Here is an 18,803-nt window from a genome sequence, read left to right as displayed (position 1 = left end):
ACTCAATGCATTCTGTGAGAGGGCTGTGCATATATCACTGGGAAGTGACAGTATCTGAGCAAATATCAATTGTAGAATCAGCTCATCAAGCCCTGATGAGTATATCCAATGATGGAGAAATGGTAAACAGATCTACTTCAAAGAAAAAGATATATTTTTCTTTTCCATAATAAGAGTAACATAAGATATTTTATGTTTTTCCTTAGTTGTGACTAACTTGGAATATTTATGTTTTGTGATTGTCATTAATGGAAGAGCCGTGGCAGTAAGAATCTTTATGTTCACCTCAGAAATACCTATGCAAAAACCAATAGGATAGTTTCTTGTGAGTTGGGTGACTTATTTTACTCTATAATACATTCAAAGATCAGGGTTACGAGGTCTGAAAATTTCTGGCTGCTCCTCTTGCCAACTTCGATCTAGATGTTGATTTGTACCATGTTAGCTTTTAGGAGATGTAAAAAGGCACATGAATTTCATAACAGACTTGTACTAGTTGTATAATAATAAAACCAAACAGAAGCCACAAGGTAGTATGACTTCATCATTGATCATTACCTATTACTAACTAAACAAATTGAAATAATTTCTAATGCAGCTTGGTGGGGTGATGGGTTTTCTGAAGTTGAGAGCAGCAAGTGAAAATGAAAACTATTATCTTTTGTAACTATCATCTCTAGTAACTCAGTATACTACAAATGAAGTAGAACAAATTGCCATGTGAGGTAATAGGAAGTAATTAAACTGTATGCTCAAAAAAGAACATATTATCTTGCCCCAACTAGATTTTTCTAAAGCCCCCTCTTTTTTATACAGGCCTGCTGGCTGGCTTCATTTCAGGAAGTAGAGAGTTTGAAATATGGCATTGTTTTGCTTCTACTGGATGTGAAATAGGATCAGCCCCTATATTTTACCTTGAAGTGAAAATAGAGAATGATATCAAAGATTAGAGACTGAGAATTTTGCAGGACCTCTGGCTCATCATAGTGTAGGACAAGGGATGCCAGTGGAGAATATGTGAAGGAATGATCCACACCAGTGTCGTGAGCTGAAATGATAATGTTAATCAGTAAACCATGATTCAGAGGATGTCACTCAGTTCTGTTCATCAGTGCTGGAAAAGAAACACAGGCATTTTCAAAAGCAAGGTTTGAGTGGGTGACGGGCAGAAAGGTTTTCTGAATAATTTCTAGATTGCTTTCCTATTGCTCAAGCATCCCCGGGGAGTCCAGTGTGCAAAACTTCCATTAGTTAGTGTGCAGTTGTACTCTAGCCCCCTTTTCCTTTGGAAAAGCTTAATGACTCTTGCTTTGTAATTCCTTGCAGGTGAAAGCCCAGCCTCTGTGGTTCTTAATGCCTCAACAGGATTATTTTCACTAAAGATGGAAACACTGGAGTCTGAATTGACCTGTCCAATCTGTCTAGAGTTGTTTGAAGACCCCCTTCTTCTCCCTTGTGCTCATAGCCTCTGCTTCAGCTGTGCCCATCGCATCTTGGTCTCAAGCTGCAGTTCTGGTGAATCCATTGAACCCATTACAGCTTTCCAGTGTCCCACCTGCAGGTATGTTATCTCACTGAACCACCGGGGCCTAGATGGCCTCAAGAGGAATGTGACACTCCAGAACATTATTGATCGCTTCCAGAAGGCTTCTGTCAGTGGGCCCAATTCACCAAGTGAGAACCGCCGGGAGAGGACTTACAGGCCCAGCACCACCATGTCTAGTGAAAGAATTGCTTGCCAATTCTGTGAGCAGGACCCACCAAGGGATGCAGTGAAAACATGCATCACCTGTGAGGTCTCCTACTGTGACCGTTGTCTGCGGGCCACACACCCTAACAAGAAACCTTTCACCAGCCACCGCCTGGTAGAACCAGTGCCAGACACACATCTTCGAGGAATCACCTGCCTGGACCACGAGAATGAGAAAGTGAATATGTACTGTGTAACTGATGACCAGTTGATCTGTGCCTTATGCAAACTGGTGGGTCGTCACCGAGACCATCAGGTTGCATCCTTGAATGATCGGTTTGAGAAACTCAAGGTAAGTGATCTGGGCAATGACCCTTATATAACTTTGACTCCTAATTCACATTTATACAGTTAGCAAGCTTCCTAATGAAATGGGTCATTTTTTTCTTTGTGACAAGTGATTTAACTTATAATTATTCTCATGAGAAATAACTTACTCATCTGCTAGATAAATCTGCTTGTATTCATTTACTTCTGTCCGGTTCTTGGGGTGGGGATTTAGCTGACTGCTGGCTCCACCAGTTGTTAGTCCAGGAAAGCAGCATCCTGTCTTCTGTCAGTGACAAATTGCACATTACATATCTTTCTGTGATCTTTCCACCTCCTCTTTTAAGTATGTGAGTACATGTGTAAGTATACTACAATTAGCATATGTGCTGATTTTCATGTTTCAGATGTGTGTCTGTGGAGGTGTGAGTGAAGATGTCTGAGTGTATCTATGTAGGTGAGAGATTTTCTGAAGGACAGTAGTAAATGTTTGTGTTTGCATACTCAGTATAATGAAGAAGCAAAAGGTTGACATTGGCTACTATCTACTGTCTGTAAGCATTTAACACAGACTAATTCCAAAGTCTGGCTTTAAAAACAAAACAAAAAATGAAGAAAGAAACCAGTATGCTGTGAAATCAGTTATGACTGTCAATTCTCTGAACCAAAATTTAGCTGAGACACAGATTGCAGCTTTTATCACATTTTATGTCAGTGTTCATTGTTGTGGGCTACAATTGAACCTCTTGTCACTATCTTGGAAATCCCTGCTCTTTCATTTGTGTTCAGTAGGCAGGATTTTCTGAAGTTGTACCCTATGATATTTATGTGCAAGTCTAAGTGCCAGTTATTTAATGTTCTCCTACTTCACATTAATGCTATCAAATATCAAATCAAGCAAATTGTTTTATTTGCATAGCCTGCCAGCTATGTGGTATAATTTCCTACAAGAAAGAAGGTATTTAACAGAGATTCCAGAAAAATGAAAAATATTACCACTCCAAAATAGGGCCAAAGTAGTGATGCCAAGCTAGTAGAATGACCCAAATAGAATGGAAGGAAGAAGGTAATGTGGATTTCCCTCTAGAAAATTCTTTGCAGCTTATTTGTAACAAAATTATGATGTTGGTGAGAGTAATAGTACTAGTACTTGGAGTGGGATTCATTTCTATTGTAATTTATTGCAAAATAATATTGAGAATAGTTATGCTGATAACAATTGGTACTTCTTTGTAGGTATGTATTATTTCTTGTTTATAAATTTGTTAAAAATAAATATCTTGATTGCAGTGTATCAACATCAAGGCTACAGAGGAGAATAATCTCATTAATTTCAATTAATAGAATCATAAAATTTTAGGTCTTGGATTTAATTTAGTTGAAGCTCTCAGTTTTTCTTCATGCATTATTTTGTTTATCTTAAAGGGAGGGAGGGAGAGTAAGAACGTTCTCATTTGGTCCTTCGCTCCTCAAATACCCACCCAGAATCTAGGAACTGGTTCTCCCTTGCTGGTTTCAGGAACCCCATTATTTGAGCCATCAGCTGTTGCCTCCCAGTCTGCATTAGCAGAAAGCTGGAATTGGCAGCAGAGCTAGCATTAGAACCCACATACTCTGATCTGGATTATGGGTTTCCCAACTGATGTTTTACCCACTAGGCAAAATGTTCACCCCAGCCCTATGCCTTGTAGGTTAAGTGATTTAGTTAGTCTCAGAAATAGTTAACTATAGCAGAGCTAGCATTGGAACTCAATCTCAAGATTAACTGTCCTTTCTGCTGTAGTGTCTGCTACTTTATTTTGGACCTAAGTTTTCCCCCACAAAATGTCATTCAAAACATATATTTATGCTCCAACAACTTCACATTTCATGGGTCATAGATAAATGGTTGACCACATAAAGGAAAAGGACATGTTGTATAAATATACAGCTTCATAATAGCAAATGATGGGGGCAGGGTTTTAGGAAGAATAGGGAACATGAAGAGGATGGAAGAAACTGCCAAATATGTGCAGGTGTTTAAACTATAATAAGGCATTGGCCTTGAAAAATACTCCAAACAAAAAAATCTGTAGCCATATGTACTGTTGAGATAACAAAAAGACTAGATAGAGTCAACCTGCATCTTCAGAACACTAGCTATTTGAAAACATGAAAACATTGGATGATTGATTAGGTACTTGGCATCATGTATCTATAACTCTTGTCTCCAGAGATTCAGGAAAACAAATATATTTTGCCAAAAGGTACTTCAGCCTATGATGAATCAGTAATTTTCAGAGAAAGAAGGGCCATCTTAATAGTACCCTTTTAATATTTTTAGGAAATGAGCAGAGAATTCTGATTGTAAGTTAAATGGAAACTATTTTTGTTCCTTTTTGGACAGAGAGTAGAAACATATGAATCATTCTCGACTGTGTGGTTTATTATGATGTCTGGAACATCTTGGACTTTGGGGAGAGAGACGGAGCTGCTGCTAGTGTGTGTGTGTGTGTGTGTGTGTGTGTGTGTGTGTAGTCATTTTGGTTTGGAGCCAAGTGTAAAAGGATGTTAGTTCTCCACATTAAGCCAAGAGGAAGTCTGACTTTTAGTGCGCTATATGTTCACTTCTTTGGGTTAATTTTAAATGAGAAATTCATTTAGGATTATCCTCTTAATCTGCTTGATTATTCTCCAAAGCACAAAGGAGAAATCTGGCTGGCAGAAGTGATGGGGGAGCTGTCTGATCATACTCCTCTGGCTGTGAGAGGATCAGGGGAATCCTATAGGAAAAGAGGGAAATGATGTATAAGGGATTGACTTATTGGTCAATAATCGGCACAGTATTTGTTTTCACTTTTTGGCTCTGAGCTTCATTGTTGGTATTTGTAACTACCTTTTGTAAACTGACTTGCTGATTAAGGCCATTGACCTCTAATATTTATTTGTTCAACAAAGAAAAATTAAATTATGATATAGGCTAGAGTAACCTAGTTAGCTAATTTGTCTTCTCAAGTTGTTTTCAAAATGGATTAGAGGGATTGGAGTGAATACTAAGTATAGTTTCATGATCTTGTTCAGTTATCTGAACTACCCATATTGGTGAGATGCAAGGCACATTTCCTTCAGAAGACTACTAGTTTTAAAGAGTATTTGTGTGCTTAACCATTTTCATAAGTGTAAGGCCTAACAGAGCTATCATTTTCTCCACCATTCCTCTTCTTACTTACTAGTCCCAACATATCTTAACTCATGATACATGCTGCATTTCTAGAAAACTTTCCCTATTTTGTAATTTATATTATCTAAATGTGTGAGAATAAGAAACAACTTTTTATATTTCCTCATGTCACTCATTCTGGCCTCCACTGAGGATAATATATGTATTTGTAAATTATATTTTATGTTCCTCTCATAAAAACTCATGCCACTGTATTAATAAACGTTGGATTTGTGAAAAGAGATCAAATTTTGGTAGCTGTCTGTTGTTCACAGACCTCAGCTTAATATTGTAAGTCCTATACAATTTGATTTTCATGCTGCCCACTTATCTTTTTCCCCTACTATTCTCAAAGATGCTACCTTCATATAGCCAGGTGAGCCTTCTGTCTTCTAAATATGCCATTCTTGTTTCATACTCTTTCACTGGTGCCCTTCACTTGGCCTACTTAGGAATCCTACCTATTCTTTAGTGTTCAGTTGATACCAATAAGAACACTACAACTCATCAAATAATTCTTGGCTTGCTTGTGGCCAAACACTGTCTGCCTTAGTTTCCAGCACACATAGTATATGCTCAAGAAATATCTGTTGTCTTCACAATGGATTTTCAGGATATATACCACTGCCTAAACATTTCTTTGGTTCCTGAATTAAGCCATGTAAGCCCATCTTGTCTGAAAAAAATCTGTGAACTACTAACAATCTTCAAAACCAAAGAATAACATGTCCTTAATTTTAAGTGCCTATTCATTTGATTGCTGAATTCTCCAACTCTCTAACTCGATGGTGAGATATATATAAATCAGATGTGCTTATTATAATTCCCTGTGAAAGTGATATCTTCACATTTATACCCACAGATGCCGAAAGTATAGCGGTGAAAACCCAATTGAAATAGGAGTCATTTCCTGAAAGGTGTAGACAAACACCTTTCCACAAATTCATTATTACAAATAGTTCTTAAATATAGTTAAATTTACATATAAAGAGTGTTGTTACTTTAAAATATTATCTGGCGCTGGGGTACATTTTTTGTCATGGGACAGTAACACATACAGACACACAGACACACTGTAAAATAGAGTGAGAAGGAGAAAGCTGAAGGTTGCCCGACAAATGAAGGGAGATATAAGACTTGGAGAATGTTCAAAGGAAAGCCACAAAGAGAGTTAAAAGGTTGGAAAATATGATATTCTAGAATGTTATCACAGTTGATTACTTGTCTTTCTTCCTAAGCAGTCACTCTGTCATCCACCCACCCAATTGTCACTCAGTCACTCCCTTCTCCTAGTCATTTGTCTACTCATCCACTTAACACCCACTTTTGTCAGCCAGTAGAGATACCCTTTCAACTTAGTCACCAATGGGCATTTGACTGTTTCTGAACCAGTGAGAATATGAGTATGAATATAAAAGAAAGAGAAATATCTTATGAGAAACAAGGTTGAGGGATGGTGCATTTGCATTTTAGTTGAGTGTGCATTCTTCAATGAATGAGTGACTGAGAATGACTGTGTATTAAAGTACAACCATGCATGTGAGTTGTTTATGTGAAGATGAGAGAGTGTCTGGGATAATTTTCCGATAAGTTGCATAGGAGATGGCCATAATGTAAGACAAGCTTTTTGTATCCACCTTATGGGAGGTTCAAGTTTCAGTAGAACCTATCTGGAGGCTAAGGAATCATTTTAATAAATAAGCCAGTTCACACTTATAAGAAATATCTTCAGTGGAGGCCAGAGTGAGTGACATGAGGGAATATATAAAGTTGTTTCTTACTCTCACACATTTAGATATGGAATCACAGTAACTCTGTATGAAAAAAGCAAAGCATTTTAGTCTAGATTTGTGTTCTCTAAATTGTAGTGGTGGTGGACATATATGGATGGGGAGAGGACAATATCTGTCATGGTGCTTCTCATTTAAGTCAGCCTTCAACTCACTGTCGTAAAGTCATTCTTGTTTACAGATCCAATTCTCTGTTGTCTTTGTGCTGTCCAATACTTGCTCCCCATTACACATAGTACACATATAAGAATCTGTACATGTTTCATGTGTCTGTAGGTAAAAAGAAATGCATTGTGCTATATCTCCACTTAAACTATTCTAAGAATCATTTTCATTCTTATATTCCCTGCAAGATTTCTATTGATTTTTCTGCTTCTGTACTCATTTGTTATTTGTCAAATCTGGTGTTGGAGGATGTTTTCTGTTGTTTCTCCCTTTTAAGAGCAAATTTGGTGAGTAGATACTCCTATTATCTGTGCCCTCAGCTTTCTGTTTTGCTGTTGATATTCTTTCTTTTGTCCTGAAGTCTTCTCATGAACATCTGAGAGAAGATAACCATAGTTAATTTGGAAACTCTTTAGAAAAGTTTGACTGAGAGATTGTTCTCAGATTGATGAAAATTCTGTTGTGATTGGGCAAAGAAGCATATGACAGAAATACAGTGCCTGGTGTTGTAGCATAGCTACCACTGCCTCCTATGCTGGCATCCCCAGTGGGTACTGGTTCATGTCCTGGCTGTTTAACTTCTGTTCCAGCTTCTTACTAATGGCCTGGAAAAAGAAGTGGAAATATAGCCCAAGTACTTGGGCCCCTGCCACCCACAGGAGAGACCCAGATGAAATTCCTAGCTCCTGGCTTAGACCTGGCTGCACCCTAACTACTGTGGCCACCTGGAGAGTGAACCAATGTATAGAAGATGTATATATTTTATATAGATACATATATCTATATATATATCTCCTCTATATAATTCTCTCCATAACTCTTTTAAATAAATAAATACTCTTAAACAATTAAAATTTAAAAAATATATATTGGTGAAGAAATATTAGAGAAGCAAGAACTATGAAACCAAAAAAAAAACCAAAAAACAAAAAACGAAATTGTAAGACACACTGTAGAAAAATGTGATAAGGACCTTCAAGTTCATACATGGTTGGTATAATGAGGAAATATCTTGTTTTGTACCTTGTTATTTATCTCCTCTGAGACTAGAGCAGACAATAACTTAAACTCTAATATCACAGACTTAGGATAGTGATTTATTCATTCATTTAACAAACAACGTACATTAAATTTGCTTATTGAACATTTTGGATATTGTGAGGTGGGGACACAGGGAATTAGGTACGATCTATGCCATGAAGTGATATTACATTCAGTACAGTAAAGTGATGAGTAAATGGAAAATTTTGATTCATTATGGTAAGTGCCATGATACGGATTTGCACAGGATCCCCTGATGTGTAGAGGAGAGGCCACAGGAAGAGTGTCGTTTAGCTCAAAACAGTGAATTACAAATTAATTTGTTAGAGAAGAGGGGTCAAAATGAAGAGAGTCCATGAAGAAATAATTTATAGAACTTGGTGAATAATTATAGTGGTTCTAGATGATGCGGAGAAATCACAAAAAATGATTGAATTGCGAAAGTTTTGATATTTGGTGATATTAATGACAAAATTGGGACCTAGGAAGGGACAGCAGTATTGGTGAGATGGTTTGATTTGAGATTTGGAATTTGTGTGATTGTTATTCATCACTCATCTATTCATCACTTACAGAACACCTGTTAATTATCAGGCATCAGAAGAGATGTTAGGGTTACAATGATAGCACAATTATAACCCCAGTGGACTCTCAGTTTAGTGTGGGAAGACAAATAATCAAGGATCTAGCTATAAGACAGTGTGTCAAGTGCTATGACAGCATAAGCACAGGGAATTTTGTGGGAGCATGAAAGGGAATATCAAACTTTGAGTGAAGTTTTGAACCTTTCTTCAGGAGACATAGATGGGTTAGGAGAGGGTAATATTCTAGTTAAGGAAAAATTTGTTTAAACTTCTGGAGAGGAGAGAGCACGGTATACCCTCAGAATTGAAAGGGCAAATGTTCTAGGAGTTGAAATTCAAAACTGTCCAATGGCTAAAAGATCAAAACTAGAGAAATAGATTTGTGTGTTTTTAGCATGGAAGTTGAGTTGTGCAATAGTGAGCTGAGTAGAGACCACAGATTGAGCCTTGAAGCACACTCATGGTCTAGAAATTTGACATGAAGGAAGAGCAGATGAAAGAGAAAAAGGAGGGAGAGTATGAGAGTCAGGAAATGAAAAGGAATACTGCAAGTGGAAAATAAATCTGAGGCATCCAGGAAAGCAGAATTGGCTTTGGCTCACTATTCCTAGTGTTATCAAAACAGACATCGGGTTTAGGTTTTTTAGTACAGGTTTTATTTTAGAAAGCCCAAATAATAATTTATCCATTTATGCTAGACATTTGGTCATGTTGTATCCTTGAAGAGAGGGTGCACAGAAAAGGTAAAAAATGCTGGGTAGTTTAGTTAGCATTCCTGATAAGGGGAGTAACAGAGGTTTGGTTTATATTTGCTTGATAGTTACAAAACTTCTAAAAAGAAGAGGGATGACAATCTGCTTAACCTGTTTTGAGGGCCTGTCTATTCTCTAACAAAGCTCAAGTAAAGGAGACCTGCATGCTATACATTTAGTACATCATACACATCTCATTCTGGAACATAACCTGTATCTACAAAAGCAAATAAATGTTTAGGGAAAGAATAAATTGTGGCATAAGGGTGTGGGCTTCAGTTTGTGGGCCAGATGGCATATTCTGTTGTTGAAAGGCCATATGTAATTGATATATAAAGTGACAGACTGAAGCAAAAGCAAAGTAACTATTTTAAGACAAGCAGTCTAACAAAGGAGGCAGAATGTGACTCCCAAATCATATGAAGATTCTGGCTTCTGGCTTTGGGGAAATTTGGGAGCATCAATCTGTAAACAAGATGTCAAAGAATAGCATGTCATGGAATATTAACAAAGTTACTGTGTCAGGTTCTTGTTAAAGATGAAATAGTCTTTTGCCAATTGGGAAGACTTGGGTTTGGGATGGATTGACCTTCCTTTCCTTCTTCATTTCTCTCTCCTGACCTCAACCCAATGTTAAGTTCCCACATCAGAATGGTCAGGAACTTGTCTAGATTTGGATAATTGTCTCCTTGTACTTTTTAGAAATCAACAGAGAATATAGGTATTTTGTGGCAACACTGCCTGTTTCAACATAACAAACAGAAAGACTGCAAGCTATTAGGTTTCAGACTTACTGTGTCAGGTCAGTGCTCATGTAAGTGTGAACACATAACAGTTTGAAATATTGTTCTTTTTGTGCCATACGAGTAATCTTCCTCACTTTAATGAAAAGTTGGTGTTTTGATGTATGGCTAGAATTCTTGAGGGACCCAGTGAGAAATTTACCTGAAATAGCTTATATCTAGAGAGGTGGAAAAAAATACAGCAATTATTTGAGAGTGTTAGAAAACCCATTTCTTTCAATAGGATGCTGTCTGGAAGAATAGGCTGTACCCAACTTTCTCAAATGGCAAAGCTGTTTTCTGTTTGGGAAAGGTAAACAACACGGAAGTGTTGTCTATACAACACACATGGAAAGGATGTTGGGTAAAAACAGAATTAGATAGACTGCCGATTTTGCTGATGCACGCCTTTTACAATCTCAATTATGCAAGTCAGCCAAATCTTGCCTCCCTTTGCACTGTTTAGACACATGTACAGTTTTGTGAGAACTGAAGTGATGTAGCCGTCTAAAAGTGAAGAGCCTCACAGTGGCATAAGCTAAAATGGCTTCTGTAATCCTCCCAAAGGGGAAGCATGGGAGGACCCAGAGGTAACCTCCTGCAGCAGGAAATGGGAGCTTCATCCTGCTCTCGTTGCCAACCTCCTGTCCCCATTTCCTCCCAGCACATATCTCCATTCCAATCTCCCCTGCCACTTTGGCTCTCTTGCTATCACGGTTCCACTGTTTTGAGAAAGCTGCATTAACTGGGCTTGGACAGAGGGCACCTGGCCCAGTCGTAAATTGGACTGTACAAGAAAAGATCAAAACAAATCCATCTTTCAAAACTGAACAACAGCAGATGTGTTTCCTTTTACATCAAGAGATTTTACACACACACACACGCACGCACACACACACACACACACACAATGTTTGCTCAGCCACAGTACAGACAAGATAATGACTTGACCAAATCAATCAAATCATTCAAACTTAGAGTGGCTCAGGAATTTTAGTTCTAAATGATTTGTCAGTGGTAAGCATGATAAGGAAGGGGTGAGGAAGTAGACTGCATAATTGCTTCAATTCTCTGCTTCCCTTTGCATATGTTCATTATCAAGAATCAATTGCAATTTGAGAGGAGGCTTTAATTTCTTGTAAATGAATAGGAAGTGAGTAAGTAAATGTTCGGTGTTTTCCTCAAATTATGTCTTGTAATGTAAGAAAACAGTGGCAAAAAGCCATCAACAGATGGTGTTTTCATTAGCCAAAGATTTATTTTTCAAAGCATTTTCATATTAATGAAGTAAGGTTGAAATTAGAGTCATCTTGTCAGTTTGGGGTTTGTGCTGTTAAAATGTGCTGGCATTCTGCAAATTGCTAGGGGCCAGAGCAAACTAACCATTTGCTACAATTTTGTGATGGTGACCCAAGGCTGATAGTTAACCAGACCCAACATTATGTGTTTAGCCCTAATTTTTGTTTTCAGTATCTTCTCAGAAGCTGTGAGTCTCTGTTCTGGGCCATAAATAAGGAACACACAGCAGGAATCTGAGTGCTGCTCTATATATGAATTATTTATGAGGCATCAATCTCATGACCAATGTTGCAACATGCCACATATACTTGTTAAGCACATTCTTCCTGTGGAATCCCATGTTTGAGTGGAAATTCATTACAGGGCTCTAATACTATATCTGCTCTGTATTCATCAATCTACAGTTTATTTCCATATAATTATAGGTCAGTTAGTCCTTTGTTATGCATGGAATTTCCATGGATCTAAGAATTCGGACCAATCTGCTAGAGGAAATCATCAAACAATTGAGTCCATTACTGATTCCCACTGTATAACTTAGGTTAGACCCTTTCATCAAACTAAGCTCTGTTGTATTCACCTTATGGCCAAACTTCTGAAGAGGAGTCTAAACTTGCAGCCTTGACTTTGTCACTACTGATGTACTCTTTACCCTCTATAATTTGGCATCTGCTTCCAAAATCCTACTGAAACTCCTTTTTTCAAACGTCATCTGCAACCTCTAATTACTGAATCCAGCTGCCTTTTTATCAATCCTCATATTTCTTGTACTCTCTGCATATTTGACAGTGACAAATCCTTTCTTGAAACGTGTTTCTCTCGATTATCCTATTATCTTGGCCCAGACCTGCATTACCAACTGCCTTGAATATTGCAACTTCCTGCTAACCAGTGTCCTTGTGCCTCAGGCTTTCCTGTTTTTCTCTGCCCCCATGTTATTGCTGCTAGATTAATTGTCTAAGTTCATCCATGATTTTGTCATTACTGCACTCCATAGCTCTTGGTAAGCCCCCAATACTTAAAACAATTAGGTACAAAGTTCTTACCCACATATTTAAATCTTCCACAACAAGGCCTTGATCACCATTTTCATACTTGCTCCTCCTCTGGTCTCTTTGTACTCTGTGTTGTCACCAAACGAAGCTATTTTCCCAAAGTTGCTATGTTTTCTATTCCTTTTTACTTTTGCTTATAATTTTCCTTATGCTTATAAATTCCTGCTCCCCTCTACCACTGTTTTTTAAAAATTCTACTTGTACTTCAAGACATAACTTAAGTTCAGCTCTCCTCAGTGTGTGACTGTGATGTGCTCTGAACAGTGTAAGTGCTTGATACGGTGTTTTGTGTTATTGTATTAAATCTCTGAACTACTATTTCTTTTTTCTTTAGCCTCTTTTAAGCTTAGGAAAGATGCCCAAGTAAGTCATTGCTGCCTTTAATTTTTCCTTCCCTCCCCTTATCTTTGCTAACAAGACCGCAATTTGAGATGGCAGTAAGATTAAAGGTTGGAAAGATAACCCCCCTCCAAGGCAAGGAAAATGGAATAAATGATGAAAATCACTTTTATGAGACTAAATCCAAAGAAAAGCAAGAGTCATTCTGGCAAGAAGGGGCAGCAAGGGTTAAGCTGGTCCTTGTAATCCTGTTTCAGAACAAGGAAATGATCTATCTGTGCATATCTGCTGGAATGTATTAATTGAAACGAAGTTAAGGTTATTAGGGATCTATTGTTATTTAATATACAGGAAAGATCCAAGAACCTGGGTTCCCCCTTCCTCCACATTTCACTACACTCCAGGTCCTTCAACATCTGTTCTAAAAATATGGACTTTGAACACGTAAATCACAGAAACCGTGGAGACAGTATTGAAATGATGAACATGATCAAAGGAAGGAATGCTAACAAGAAGTTATAGTATTGCATTTGGAACATATTTATGGGATGTTAAGCTGGTTTGTGTGAAAGGAGAACATGTAACGTTGCAGGCAGGTCCTGTAGGAGAAAGAGCTGCTGTAACTGAAGACTCAGGGAATGCTGAGGAATTACAAAAGCTCATAATCAATCCAGAGTAAAATGACATTGTATTTTGCTTCTCACAAGATATGGGAGCAAATAGCTTGCTCAACTGAAAATATTCTAGAATTCCTAGTACTGTTGTAATGAAGTCATATTCAACAGATCTGCAAAGTGCTCCTAATGTGTTCCTAAAAGAATACCCTCTCTTGTTAGTGCTGGGCTTTTGAAGCCTGGACTCTCTGTGGGTGATGCTTCAGTAAAAGAAGGAACATTGATACTGTGCTTGATTTTGATGAATCCTACCTTTTTTTTTCTGGCAGAGCATCCTGGTTAAATAGAAATTTTTACCATTAAAAAGAGAAACAAAAAATTGAAACCGTGACTGAGGGCTAGAGAACTGGATTCTAGTCCTCTATTTGCCTCATGGTTACAGGAGTAAGACAAACATTTCCCTTTCACTCCGAAGCTTGGTTCTCTCATCAGAAAAATTATTATACCTTCTATTTCATAAGGTTGTTATGATTCTTAAATATTATCTGTTCAATTACCTGGCATGGTGTTTGGCAGATAGTAATCATTAAATAAGTTATATTTTTTATTTACTTACCTGTAAAAAAAAATTACAACCGGTAATACCTATGCTTCATATGCTCTACAGTTACTTTGAGGGTAAAGAGAAATATTAATTACAAAATACTTAGGAAATTAGAAATAGTATAGAATACATGAGATGCTTTCATGTCAATGCAACCTGCATTCACAGGCCCCTTGAACACCATCTTTTCCCCAATTAGGACAGGCTGGAGCAAATAAATGGACAGTAGTATTAACTAACACTACAAGAGTATTTTACCCATAATAAATGCTCTGTGCATCTTTGAAGTATTGAATTACTGACTGTGTCTGATTTCCACTTAATATTGGTTCTCAAGTTCATTGTTGTTTTTCCCCCCCTCTTCCTTGTTTCCCTCTGGCTTCACACTCTGCGATGACAGCAAACTCTGGAGACGAACCTTACCAACCTGGTAAAACGCAACAGTGAACTAGAAAATCAAATGGCCAAACTAATACAGATCTGCCAGCAGGTTGAGGTATGTAACAGAAATTTTTGTGATTCTTTCAGAGACTGTGAATTGGGTAATCCTTTGCAGATGGGGGGTTACTTCAGTTTTTTTTTTTTTTTTTAAATATAGCTCAATCATTTGGGGACTTCAGTTTTGTTCCAGTGTAGCTCAGTCACCTGGAGTGAAAGACTGAATGATAGTTGGAGGAAAGTCATTCATTAGGATGCTTGTTCCATGAAAATTGACAGACATAAATGGTCTAAAACAGTAAATCTGCAGTGGCCATAGGATGGGAGGAGCGAGTAGGACAACAGTTTAAGGGAAAATCGCTTCTTTCCAAACAGAAGGCAGTGTCAGACTCGGAGAAGTCTGCTTTTTTCTTCAGTGTAGTGGATATTATCACCCCTGGAAACCCGAGCCCTTGAGGTTCATTCAGCGTAATACCCTTTCTGTAACAAGAACTGTTTGTCCTCTTCTTAGCCATCTTCCCTTTATCCCCTGCTAGTAGTGTATACTTTGTGTCTTCCCCATCTGATGTCACTTGTTACCTGTCCAGTTCTTGTTATCAATAAATGATGTTGCTGTTAAATTTCTAAGTTGTAAAATTTTGTACAAGTGTAAGATCTTAAAAATTATTACAAAATAACTTAAGGCAGTGTTTAGGAGTTGATCTCAAGAGTTCATAAAAAATAAATATGTAATCTCTGTCTTTTAAGAGGTTTAAAGTTCAGTAATAGCATTTGGTTTTGTTTTGATTTTGAAGAGGTAATGGTAGTATTTAAGGTGTAAATAGAGCTGTATCAGATATGCAAGAATTCCTCATGGACAGTGGCTGGATAAAAATATTTCTGTATGGAGCCTCCTAGTTAAGCTCTAATCTTACTCATGTGGCAAATAAATGTAACAGTTCACATCTATTTTTACCTTCAGCAGAAATATAATTTAATTAACTTATTATGTCTTAATTCCACCTAGAGATTGTTATTATTTTAGGAGATAGTGGAGGATCTTCTTGTAAGGCAAAGAATCCTTTTGTTTTATGAGTAACCATCTGCTCTCCAAACATTCAGGCTTCTTAAAGTACTGGCTTTTATCAAATAGAGTGTACCTGTGTGATGAGCACACCATAGCAAAATTTACTCCCAGCTGGGTACTCCGTTTATAGAAAAGAACAAGGTTATACACTGATTAGACTCAGGTGTGGGTGGAGAGATTTGAGGAGAAGCATAAGAAAATAAAAGAACATTGGAATGTGACTTGCAAAAATGAGTTCTAGACTCAGGTCTTTCATTAATTTGTGGTTTGAATGTAAGTCATTTAGCTTTTTGGTATCAGTGTTCTTACCTATACAATGAGGAGTTGAATTGAGTATGGGATCTTCAGTGCCTTTTCAGGTCATGATTTGTGAGTGATTGCTTTCTGTATTCTGTTCCTTTTCTCTACTGTCTCATCTTTTTCAAAAAGGATAAAAACAAAATAGAAAATATTTTAGGATGGTTATGAGCTCATCAGACTCCCTCTGCATTCCACTCTGTAGCAGTCTCTGATTATGCTGTTAGATGACAGTATAAGAAATCCACACTGGTAAAGGGACAAAAGCATATTGTAAGTCAAAGGCTTTCTTTACCATAGGCGTCCTGTGGTAAAGAATTTGCATGATTGAAGGTGGGATAGCAGTTAATAGTGAATAAAACATGGCTATAAATTGTAATCATCACCTTCTTCATTCTCATCAAAAAAGTCTGTTGAGTGTAGAACAAGATGCAGTCAGAAGAGCAAAGGAAGCAGTTTATTTTCATTGTTCATTCAAGACAGGACCTCTTTGACATCTGATCTCTCCACCCTTGAGAAACTTACCACCCTGGCTAGCCTCACCCAGACTTAAACTTGTTTCAGTCTTCCCAAGTCCATCCTGTCAACCCAAGTTTCATTTTCGGGGCTCTACTCTTGCAAGTAGTAAGGAGCTAGTTTCATACAAACAAGTTATCATTATATTACCAGGGAAGGAGTCAATTTTGGCTTTTCAGGTATCAGGTGAGGTTTTCCTCAACAGTACTTTTCTGAAGTTAGTATTCCAGCCCAAGTGTTAAGGTGGTGACATTATGCTGCCCTGCAGTGTAGGTATTCAAGAAGCATCCTTAGGGATGCTTGTTAAATCCCATCATGCAGGCTGCTGTCTGCTCTGGCGACACAAAAGGTCAACTTTCATTAATACCTCTTTATGCATGATATGGTAGCAGGTACAAAGAAAACAGCAGAAACATAGTATCTACCCTCTGAGGGATGTCACACTACAAAAAAATTTACCTTGATGTGCATGCACATGTGCAGGAAACAGAGACAATGGGATAAAAATGCTCATTGAGATTTGCAGTGGGGGAAGATAGATAATATAACACTGTCTAGCATGAACGTGTATTTTGGGAGTTAAATTCCATAATATGTTCAGTTTAGGATCGTGTCTTTGGCAGGTTTAAGGGTAGCTTTTGGAAGACCACAGCAATCGTCCATGACATCTTTGCTTCTGGATGACCAGATGTGTCCTAACCTTCCTCATAAGAATAGGGCAAATCCAGGTTACTTGATAATACTCATTCAACCCAGAGGCTCTATGTGAAGAAAGATTTAGGACAAGCCTCAGAATCAGAAATGCAATAAAGGAAAGGGCTTGATACTTTACAGTGCTTATAAATACTTCATAAAATGAAATAAACAGTAAGATACCGTTAGGAGAGCCAGCCACTGTAGGGTGATTTGCAATTTTTTTTCCCTTTTATCTATTCCTGACTTGTCAATAGTGAATAAACTATGCTCATAGTGTAAACCCAGCATTTCACATAGGGAAAGGGTGGAGGATACTAGCTGAAAGGCTCTTCTGAGAAAACTAGAATAGTTTTTTTTTTTTTTAAATTTTGTTTTGTTTTGTTTTCCTGTCGAACCTGTTCCCCTTCTTATTGTCTGCAAATGTTTTTGTCATAGATTGACTTCCCATAAAGAGGCCATAAATACTGCCTCCCTAACCCTGTTCTTTTCTCTCTATTCTCTATTCTTCTCAAAAAGTAAACGAAGTTTCAGTCTTCCTATTATTAGAGGAATGAAGATTAAGATCACTGCAGATTTGTTAGCTGAGTTCTATGGACATGTATCTTGCTGAGTTGCTGCCCTGCTTTCAGAATTCTGTAAGATAGGCAGTTGGAAAATATTGACTATTGGACTAGACAGCATGAGAAGATGGTAGAGGCTGGCTCAAGATTCCTTTTCTTCTGGTTAACGAAGGTTATGCTTAGGCCTTGCTCCTCTGGCTACTTGATCTCTATATATAGTTCTTTGTCCTGGCTCATCAGGCATCCTTTGTTTACATTTCCAGAGGAAATCTTTGTATAATGCATAGCAAAGGGAAAATGTATACCAACAGATGGATACTTCCTCTTGGCATGCAAGACCCCATGGCCACGTGAATAATAAGAATTCTTGAAAGTAGCAAGGGAAAAATTGTTATGTACTTATTAATCAGTCACTGTATGATATTTCTCGAGCATACACTATTTACTCAATATGATGGATTATGTGAGAGCTACAAAAGAAGTATATATGGTTGATGATCTCCTAAAACTGTTACTCCACTTCGGGAAAATACAGTATCTGCTAAGATAGAAGAGAATAAAACAGTGTACAATGTAGGGACTACAAATGAATGCAGAGTGGCCCTTCCAGTTTCAGTCATTTAGCCTTAATCTTATGGATTAGTACATTGAGAATATGAAAACATTTTCCTGAGTATTTAGTGGTGTTCCTTCTTTTTCTTTTCTCTTAGACTGCATTAATACTTTGGCTTAATCCATCCCAGGAGCTCCCTGGGCAGGTTGATTTCTTTCTGGGTCTTGACAACCTTTTATGGAGCTGATTGGCACACTACTCTTTAGTGTTAGGGAAAAGAAGAAAAAAAGGAAATGAGTTAGAAGAGAGGGAGTTGTTTCCCCTTAGTTTCGGGACTGTCAGTTCTCTTTCTTTGTGCTAGGTTAATTGCTTCAGTAACTCTTTCTGTTTGGAGTCCAAATTATTGATGCTTGGAATTCTGTCCTTTTTGTTCCTA

At 37.7% G+C, this 18,803-nt stretch overlaps 1 protein-coding gene across 2 annotated transcripts in view; it reads left to right on the top strand.

Annotated features, from left to right (window-relative positions):
• Nucleotides 1-18,803, top strand: part of MID2 (midline 2) — a 96,970-nt gene that overhangs the window by 12,336 nt on the left and 65,831 nt on the right. For both annotated transcript variants that reach the window (XM_041000116.1, XM_041000117.1), the window contains exons 2-3: nt 1,327-2,042; nt 14,642-14,737. In XM_041000116.1, the coding sequence (XP_040856050.1) occupies nt 1,327-2,042; nt 14,642-14,737 (812 nt within the window). The remainder of the gene's footprint in view (nt 1-1,326; nt 2,043-14,641; nt 14,738-18,803) is intronic.

Source organism: Ochotona curzoniae, unplaced genomic scaffold (assembly GCF_017591425.1).
Source record: "Ochotona curzoniae isolate NIBS_2020 unplaced genomic scaffold, NIBS_Ocur_1.0 scaffold_1852, whole genome shotgun sequence".
Taxonomy (NCBI): Eukaryota; Metazoa; Chordata; class Mammalia; order Lagomorpha; family Ochotonidae; genus Ochotona; species Ochotona curzoniae.
Note: the sequence above shows the minus strand (reverse complement) of the source record. Positions and strands in the feature narration are given on the sequence as shown.